We start from the raw sequence: 9,306 nt of genomic DNA on the forward strand, positions 1-9,306 counted from the left end.
AGTACATCCATTTGGCATGTTTTGACTTAGAATATTTGTTGAATATTAGAATATATATTTTACTGTTACTGGGATAGGCTCCAGCATACCCACCTGTGAGGATAAGTGGCATAGAAAATTGATGGATGGATTTTGCTGTTAAGGATTATAGTAGTAGTAATAATGCAAATGGAAATAATTATACCATTCAAGTAGTTGCAGTTGATCTTCAGTCCTTTAGGTAGCAGTGTAGACATTACAGCGCAGACAAATGAAGTAGATCAGCGGGCATATAATTAGTATAAATTTCTTATAAACCTAAAGAAAGTAGAAAGAAAGCCCACTTATCTCAGTTTAAAGTTGGAAGTTGTACTTGATATGGTGCCACTCCTGTCCTCTAGGTGGCAGTATTGTGTGTTACAAAGTGTTTGCCCACTGGGAAAACAAATGCACCTGCATTTCCTTGAATAATAGTTTGTTATTAGCATTAGCATTCCGTCATATAAAGTAGAAGTAATAAGACGTGTGTAGAGCTTCGACTTTAGCTAAATATACTTAATTTGCAAGCAGCTGAAAATGAGCAGACAATTTTACAGCCAAGTTGGGACCCTCAAAACCAGATTCATCCACTTATTCATCACTTATGTACGTATGTATATATGTATCTTTTTCTTATACACATTTTTCTTACTGGAAAGCCCCACGCCCAGCCAAAGTTCACGTGCGCTGTAACATTCACTGCCTCTTTTGTGGTGCCATTTTAATGACTGTGGCTCTGTGAATGAATGAGTGACAGTTACTTATGAAGAGATTCTCATAAACGTGTCATTTATTCTTGTGTCATCACGACAGGCCTCCTTAAAAGTGGCATTAAGGTTAAAGTACACTTCACTAGAACTCACTTCATAATCTGCCATGTGAGTGAAAAGACATTTTTGTTACACTTTGATTCACGGATTCATCAGCGCTTATGAAGTTGTAATTACAGGACAGTTTTAGGCTCTTAGTGGATAATTGAAAAGGAACATCAGGAGCCATGGAGGAAGCAGACAACGGCACCATTGATCCAGCATGTTTACAGGAGCCCCCACTGGCAATGGATGTGATAAAGCGTAAGTGTTTCCATATCACGCAGGCCATGCTGAGGAGCCTCAGATGTGTCTTATGATTCTGCTTTTTTTGTAGATTGTCTTCACTTTTGGCACCTTTAAGACCAAAATAACTGGAGCAATGAACTTGACAGAAACAACAGGCTTTTGTGCTGAAATATATCTCTTATACGAATCAGGCTTACAATTTATCCTGCTACTTTGATGTTTCTATATTCATGTACTGTACACTTTACACTGACCCCACTCTTTGCAATTTGTTGGTCGTGCAATCAGAGCTAGATGCGTTTGGGATGTGCCTGTACGCCATGCTCACCTTCATGTCCTGCATCTCCGTGCTGCTGTACCTGGAGCAGTGTGTTTACATTTATAAGAATCTGCCCTACCCCAAAAAGACCACCATCATGTGGGTCAATGGAGCTGCTCCGGTAAGCATTCCTAGCCATACTGTTTTTGTTATGGCTCTATTAAAGAGGTCTTATTTAAAAAAAAAAATAGAAGGTATAACAATAAAAGGGTAATTTATGCTTTTTTGTCCCTATTTCAGGTCATTGCCACCATGTCCTGTTTTGGAATGTGGATCCCCAGAGCCGTCATGTTCACAGATATGACTTCAAACTGGTGTGTTTTTTTTAGCCTCTAGGTTATGACAATCAATCTATTTCCCATCCATCCATTTTCAATGGCACTTGTCCTCATTAGGGTATGCTGGGGCCTATCCCAGCTGACTTTGGGTGAGAGGCAGGGTACACCCTGAACTGGTCGCCAGCCAATCACAGGGCACATATAGACAAACAACCATTCACACTCACATTCATACCTATGGACAATTTGGAGTCACCAATTAACCTAGCATGTTTTGGGAATGTGTGAGGAAGCCGGAGTACCCGGAGAAAACCCACGCATGCACGGGGAGAACATGTAAACTCCACACAGAGATGGCCGAGGGTGGAATTGAACTCTCCTAGCTGTGAGGCCTGCGCACTAACTACATCCGCCGCCATGCAGCCTTGTATTTTAACTTTCTTATATAATTTCCTGGTAAAGCTGGAGATTCAAACCCAATGTAAACCACATGATGAATGATTACACATGCAGAGATCAAAGATCATACAGTACTATGTCAAATGATCTTGCATAAAATCCTGAAAAACGTTTCACTTCAGTTTTAATTGTGAATATTACTTTTTAAAGTTTATTTCTCTGCAGTTATTTTGCAGTGGTGGTGTACAAAGTGTTGGTGCTTCTGATAGAGGAGTTGGGCGGCAGCAGTGCATTTCTGAAACGCTTTTCTGGGAAAACCTTCAAGATCTCCACAGGGCCGTGCTGCTGCTGCTGCCTGTGTTTACCTCGTGTGCCCATGTCACGGTACTAAACCACTCATCCAGTACAACATCAGCTCTAATGACCCATTGAATGTTCTACTGCTTGTCATCATGCAAATGTCTAATGGGGTACATTTTATTATCTTTAAGGCGAATGCTATTTCTGCTAAAGTTGGGAGCACTTCAGTATGCCATCCTCAAGACTGTGCTCAGTGTCCTCTCCATAGTACTCTGGACAAACGGCAACTTTGACCTCTCAGATGTAAGGTTTCATCCCTTAATTCCATATGATTGCAGCAAGGAAAATCCATAACTTGAAAATGTGTATTTCGTTTCCAGCTAGAGATCACAGGCACAGCAATTTGGATCAACCCATTCATTGGCGTTCTCACCATTACCTCTTTGTGGCCTGTAGCCATCGTGTTCATGAACACCAACAGCTTTTTACGCGAGATAAATATTGTGCCCAAGTATGCCATGTACCAAGTGAGTACACACATGCAATTCACTTTGAATGCCAGTTACGAAAAGTACAATATTACTTCAATTGTTTTCTGTACACTTTTGTAGTTGTGGCAATGTGAGAATGAAACAAGTGCACTCACTTCACGCTATTTCCTGTGGGAAAACACTTTATTGAACACAAATTAAATTAGAACAGTTTGGAAGTCATCCAGGATAATAGAACAGCGTATTGAACTTGGTGAAATTATAATGAACAAACTGTGCATGTCGCTAATGTTGCTTTCATCCATAGCTAGTACTTGTATTAAGCCAACTGCAAACATCCATCATCAACATCCTGGCTCTGGATGGAACCATCGCCTGCTCCCCTCCCTTCTCCTCACAAGCTCGTGGATCCAGTAAGAAACTTATCTTGAAGTCTATTCTTTATAGACTTGCCTTTGGCGTGCCATGAACCAAATCCATTTCTGGCTGTTATCCCGCAGTGCTAAGTCAGCAGATGATGATCATGGAGATGTTCATCATCACCCTGGTCACTCGCTTCTTCTACCGTCGCACTTATGACACGCTTCTCTCTGAGGCACATGACAACAACCACCAGAAGGACAGAGTTTCCCTGCAAGCTGCTCACATGGAGCACAACGTCTGAAGGAGTGCGGTAAAAGAGGCTCTTTATTCGAGGGACCAGCAACAGGTTTTGAGCTACAAAACTACCTCATTGTTCTAAGAAATTATGTATTATTTTTTTTATGAGTTCAACAGTATTTACCAACTTGAATTAGTTCTTGCCCTCTCTGATATAATCATTCTACTTTAAAAGGGAGAAACATAAAGTTTGGTTTCAGGCATTAACTTAATCATAAATAAAGAAATCAAGAAGTGGGGCTGAAAATAATTTCACCTCCAAAAGAGGCGCACTGCATTACATCGATGATTGCGAGGTCCCTGTCGGATGTAAAGGTAGTTTGGGTCAATCACATAAACTACACTTTGTAGATGTCACATGACATCAGTCAGCTGACATTAAGCTTCCTCCTCCTGAGGCTAAGGTGAATAGATGTCTGAACTACATGCAGATGAAATTTTCAACTTTATTACATTATTATTCTTAATAACATTTACGAACATCCTTCTGGGTCCACGTTTACACCTCTCAGCACCGACAAAACTGTTTTGCATTATGTACTCTATGTACTTTATGTTAAGCTTAGTTTACTTTGGAGAGTACGAAATTTAAATGTTATTTCATCATCAAGTGTGCTCTACATCATGCTCACACCAAAACTTATGGTGTCTGTTTGATGTGGATGAGGCAGCAGCCTTTCTTGCTGTTTTTCTAATGACCACAAGAGGGCGTGTTCCACTTGAAAACCTCATTCATTGCAGTGAAAATAAAAATCCCTTCCCTCGCCCTCTACTCATGACTCATTTATAATCGCATTTACATGCAGGGATTCATGCAGAGATAATTAAGAGGCATAAAATAAAGTTGTTTCAGATAGGTTTGCATACAAGCAAAGTGATTTATAGTTATTTTAATTGAACGCAATGATGGTTTTTTTTTATTTGTATACTGTATGATTAATTCAATTATATACATATGTGGTGTGAAAAAGTATTTGCTCCCTTCCCGATTTCTTGTTTTTTCCACTCTTAAATCTTTCAAATGAACAAATTTAAATATTACTCAATGACAACACTGAACATAAATGCAATTCTTAAACTAAACTTTTTATGATGAAGGGAGAATAAATAAAATAAAAACCACATGGACCTGTGTTTGCCCCCCCCCCCCCCCCCCCCTTAAAACATAACTAAACTGAGATTAATTAATTCTATCAGTCTGGAAAAAGGTTTTAAAGCCATTTATAAAGAACTACAAAGGCAATTCATGCTGGAAAAAAACTCCAGTATAGCTGAATTACAACAATTCTGCAAAGACGAGTGGGCCAAAATTCCCCCACAGCGCTGTAAGAGACTCATTGCAAGTTATCACAAAGGCTTAATTGCAGTTGTTGCTGTTGCTGTTGCAACCAGTTATTAGGCTTAGGGGGCAATCACTTTTTCACACCATATACGTATATCGAACATATAGATTCCTTGTCTCGTTTTGCCATGTATATTGTTTAGTTGCCAGTATGTTTATCATAGAAAACAATACAATATTTTACATATACAGTGGAACATTGGACTCAGCTGAATCCTATTCTCAGAGACTTCGTTTCTACATTTATGTCTTTCTCAACAACTTGACTTAATGTTGTTGAAGTGTACAAGGGACTGCCTCACAACACTTTTTCTGGTTGTAGAGATACAATTTACAGAAGTCTAATAATTGATTTTAAAATGTGGTCTGAAATCTTGCCAATATTCAGCAATATCTCATATACGTAAGAAAAAAGAAGTTGTTGAGTACTCCCTGAATATAAATGGATTTTGCTGTCGCACAATTTCTAGTGATATGACCACAAGTAAATCAGCTTAATATAGTTCACAGTATTTTTAAGCTTCTTATCAAAGTGCAGTGAGGATGTTTCAATAAATCCACATCATTTCCAAATCTAAATTTAGCACTATTAGCAGTCTATTTGTTTTTGCTGTTTATGTAAACCGTAATCAGGCGTAGAGAGAGCGAGAGAGAAAATGTTGATGACAGCCCCTGGCTCTGCATTGCTGACGAAAGCGGCTTAGCCCTCAGTTGCCATGGCAACCAGAGAGAAGAGCCAGGCAAAAAAAAAAAAGGAGGCGAAGGGGAGGGGCTTTGGAGGGAGAAATAGAGGAGAAAGCGTTGGAGATACACAGAGGGAGGGGATGCAAAGAGAGCAACAGAGGTGAAGACGTTTTTTCGAGGGAGACAAAGATACACTCTGCTATAAATGCTCCATTCAGCGACGGGGGAATAATAACAGCAGCACGAGAGGGAAGGACGGGGGACGACGCAGAGAAGATGGATGTACAGACAGAGAACATGGATCCCTCGCCTTGTGAATCAAGTGGAAAAATGCGCAAAGGATTCAAGTTGTTTGGCAAACGCAAGCCTGGTAGCATCTTTTCTCTTAAAAACAACAAATCACCTGTTACCAGGACCCAAACCTTTGATGGATTACCGGACAGCGCTGCACCTGATTCAGAGTCTGACACGGACAAGGAGAAGGCACAGGGGGTGAGTCAAGGAGACGGCGAGCATACAGAGGAGGAGCTGACGGGTGAGATGGCTGCTGCTCGCAACTCCATCTCGTCAACCGGCTCGGCCAAGTCCTTCAGTTTTTTTTCGCGGCTGAGAGGGGCCCGGCGAGGAGGCGGGGACCGCAGAGTCCAGACTGTTTCCCAGCCAGTGTGTCGGCAACGGCCAGGGCTGAAGAGTCTCTTTGGCAGTGTGAAGTTCCGCTCGAAAGACAAGGAGGACAAAGTGGACGCTCCCCCAAGCCCACTCCTCATGTCCTCTCGCTCTAACAGTGTGGAAATCATCAAAGAAGACCTCAGCCTCACCCCTAAATCTCATCCTCGCTCTCTTGAGAGCCCTGAGAAAGCGAGCGGCGAGGCCACTCAGAACTCCCCGACAGCAGCGGGCAATATGAGAGATGGGAATGTGGCGTCTACGCTTCCTGGTGAGAGCAGCCTGGGCTCCTTGCTGGAAGACATCTCCTCTCTCCTCACCTTTGAGTCCATCTCAGGAGGAGACATCATGGCTGACGTGGAGGCAGAGTGGGGGAAAGCCAAATGTGCTGCCATGGAAGCACCTGAGGTCTCAGCGGCAACCACTCCGCACCTCTCCAGACCAGCTGCCGTCTCTCCACCAACCTCCACGTCTTCGCCTGTAGCCGCCCCCACTTCAACCTCTTCTTCTGTTGCAACACCAATCCTGAGCACTTTTACCAAATCCTCCACACTGACCATTCAGGCGATTAAACCAGGCTCAGACTCTACACCAACATTTGAGCAACCTTCCACTGGAATTACAATAAAATCTGCTAACATTGAACCTTCATTTACTCCAGTGACATCAACAACTCCTCCCAAAATGTCCACCCCTTCAGTAACAATGATGCCTACTACTACTACCACTTTGATTAACCAGATGTCCGTGGACAAGACAAACCTTAACTCATCTGTTGGCAAACTAGCTTCATCGGACACTGCAGCACCTCATCTTCAAAGCATCACCTCAGTAAGTAAGCCTCCCCCTGTAGCTACTCCACCTCTTCTCCCACCCGTTAAACCTGCAACTCAAAGTCCACCCTCCCTTGCCACCTTTACCCAACCTGCCAACAGTTTCAACTTGCAAACTTCCTCTTACACCAAACCTCAAAGTGTATCCGCAAAGGTTGAATCTACTCTCAATACCGTACCTCCTTTCATTTCCACTGTAACAACGGTTACGCCATCAGTGCCAACTGTTTCTATACCTGCACAGTCAGGAAACTCCATCCCTTCGGATTGTGCCCAACCTGAGCCTAGCCCACCCAGGGCTAAACAGCCTCTTGTATCTTTGGATACCACTAATCATGCAATAGGTCAGAGTCTAGTCTCCCAGTCCAAAACCCCTTCTATACCCCTGGCTGTATCTAAAGACCCTCCTGTTCCTGCATGCGTCCCGGTGTCTGTAGCTGCTCTGTCTGGCATGCCAACTTCTATTGACCCTTCTGCCTCAGCTCATGTTCTAGTTCCAGAATCTAAAAGCCCTACAACCCTGACCCAGGTTCCAGTTCCAGTGTCAAAAATCCCTCCTGTCCAGCCCCATGATCCAGTTGCAGTGTCAAAAAGCTTTCCTGTTCCTGCTCACATCCCAGTTACTTCACCCAAATCCCCCCCTTCCCCTCTCACTTCCCTTCCTACTTCCCCTGTGCCTTTGCCAAGTGAAGCTGCAGCATCTAACAAGATGGCAGCAAGTGAGCCGACAAATGGGCAGTTGTCTAGTCCGAGTAGCACAGAAGGTGCCAAAATGGAGGAACACCTTAATGGGTCACGCATGGACCACTCCAAAGAAAGGAGGACACAAGTAAAGGCACTAAGCAAAATCCCTGTAGTTGGAGGAAGCCGAGCAGCAAAGCAACCAGTACGGGACAACCAACACGCTGAGGATGAATCGAGCGGGGACCCACCTACTCCTGTGCTAGAACAGGAGAGGCCTCTCTTGGACTTCCGTGATACAGAGAGCAGAGACAAAGGTGTCAGTGTTGAGATCCATGTGCCCATCACTAAACACAGCCAGGAGGGGAGTCAGCTGCCTCACCAGTCCAAACCCTCCGCCAATGTACCACGTGACTCCAAGATCCCTGTCAAGCATGGCGCCTGTCAAATCCCGATAGCTAAAGAAGTTCCTCGCACCAAGATACCTGTCTCCAAGGTGCCGGTCCGCAGAGTTGGGAATAAACCGCCAGCTTCTGGTGTAACAAGAAAATAAAAATTCCCCTCCATAACGTCACTCCTGTATATGTTGGTTTGTCATCTACTGGCTTCATGAGACAACACAAAGGAAAGATGCCAGCACTTGAGCACAAACATCTCCACAAGCCTGACTGGAACCTGACAAGGTTCAGGGTTGAACAGCAACAAACAACAAGGTAAAACATCGCGGTGCAGGAACAGGAACAGGAACTGGTTGTGTGATTTTCCTACAGACTTTAATTCAGTCTTTTCTACAGTATTTTAAACTTTTGTTACACATGCTTTTTGTAGAGGATGCCAAATCCTTCCTTTTGTTCTTTGTTGACATCCGGAGCAGCTCCAAAATATACATTCCACACCTATCTCTGATGTATGTAGCAGAAAATGTGCCATTTTGTTTGTTTTTGCGCTGGTCCCAATGTACATCCCCTTATGTGTTTGCCTGCGCCAATGTAACATGGCTACATCACAAAGGGAGAGATTTTGAAAGAGGACGTGGAAGTGACTCAGTCGTCGGCCATTATTAATGGTCCAGTGGACATATGAGAGGATGCAGAGATGAGGCCTCTGCCTCGTGTATGAACACGTACCCTCATCCCACTTATGCTCAGATGATCTGTGTGCATAGTCTTAACTATGTCGTTTCCTATTTAATCAATAAAATGATATGTGTACTTACAAAGCGGACATCTGTATGATTGGAATTTAAATTAGGATTTAAGATGAAGAAAGAACGGCCTTTCAGCTCCTTTTAATATGGAAGAATGACATAATGCTGTCACTGAGTATAAAAATGAGAGCATATAGGAATATTTTCGCTGCTCAAATCCCAGCATGGTTTCACTGTGACCTCCTCACAGGAGACAGCCTGCACGCTACAAGCTCACTGACCTGAATAGAAGGCACAAGTATCATGCATAGCTTGTTAACACGAAGGGGGGGTGCAAATTGGGGTCATTGCCATTTGTGGTCTGTAATGCACCTCTGTCAAACATTCTGCAAGGAGTAAAATTATGATGGATTTGTGGTGGCCCTATGGA

The 9,306-nt window shown here is 43.2% G+C and overlaps 2 protein-coding genes across 3 annotated transcripts; both read left to right on the forward strand.

The window, feature by feature from the left end:
• The first annotated feature begins 14 nt into the window (after positions 1–14).
• LOC131138673 (organic solute transporter subunit alpha-like) lies at positions 15–4,671 on the forward strand. 2 transcript variants are annotated; one of them, XM_058087804.1, is made up of 10 exons: positions 15–624; positions 832–896; positions 968–1,091; positions 1,365–1,516; positions 1,636–1,709; positions 2,298–2,456; positions 2,564–2,675; positions 2,753–2,899; positions 3,171–3,276; positions 3,364–4,671. In XM_058087804.1, exons 3-10 carry the CDS (start codon positions 1,016–1,018, stop codon positions 3,525–3,527), a joined length of 990 nt encoding a protein of 329 aa, XP_057943787.1. In that variant the 5' UTR covers positions 15–624; positions 832–896; positions 968–1,015; the 3' UTR covers positions 3,528–4,671. The 2 variants fall into 2 exon arrangements, with proteins under 2 accessions (XP_057943787.1, XP_057943788.1); XM_058087805.1 differs by lacking the exon at positions 832–896.
• Positions 4,672–5,665: 994 nt separating this feature from the next.
• On the forward strand, positions 5,666–8,970 carry si:ch211-244c8.4 (uncharacterized). The gene has a single exon (XM_058086731.1). The coding sequence runs from the start codon at positions 5,826–5,828 to the stop codon at positions 8,280–8,282; it is 2,457 nt and encodes an 818-aa protein (XP_057942714.1). The 5' UTR covers positions 5,666–5,825; the 3' UTR covers positions 8,283–8,970.
• The last annotated feature ends 336 nt before the right edge of the window (positions 8,971–9,306 follow it).

The sequence above is a fragment of the Doryrhamphus excisus genome, chromosome 11, assembly GCF_030265055.1.
Source record: "Doryrhamphus excisus isolate RoL2022-K1 chromosome 11, RoL_Dexc_1.0, whole genome shotgun sequence".
NCBI lineage: Eukaryota > Metazoa > Chordata > Actinopteri > Syngnathiformes > Syngnathidae > Doryrhamphus > Doryrhamphus excisus.

Coding starts and splice junctions, on each gene's coding strand:
- si:ch211-244c8.4 (XM_058086731.1), top strand. CDS start 5,826: ATGGATGTACAGACAGAGAACATGGATCCCTCGCCTTGTGAATCAAGT.
- LOC131138673 (XM_058087804.1), top strand. CDS start 1,016: ATGGAGGAAGCAGACAACGGCACCATTGATCCAGCATGTTTACAGGAG. Junction 2,457..2,563: donor CCTCGTGTGCCCATGTCACG/GTACTAAACCAC, acceptor ATTATCTTTAAG/GCGAATGCTATTTCTGCTAA. Junction 2,676..2,752: donor GCAACTTTGACCTCTCAGAT/GTAAGGTTTCAT, acceptor TTTCGTTTCCAG/CTAGAGATCACAGGCACAGC.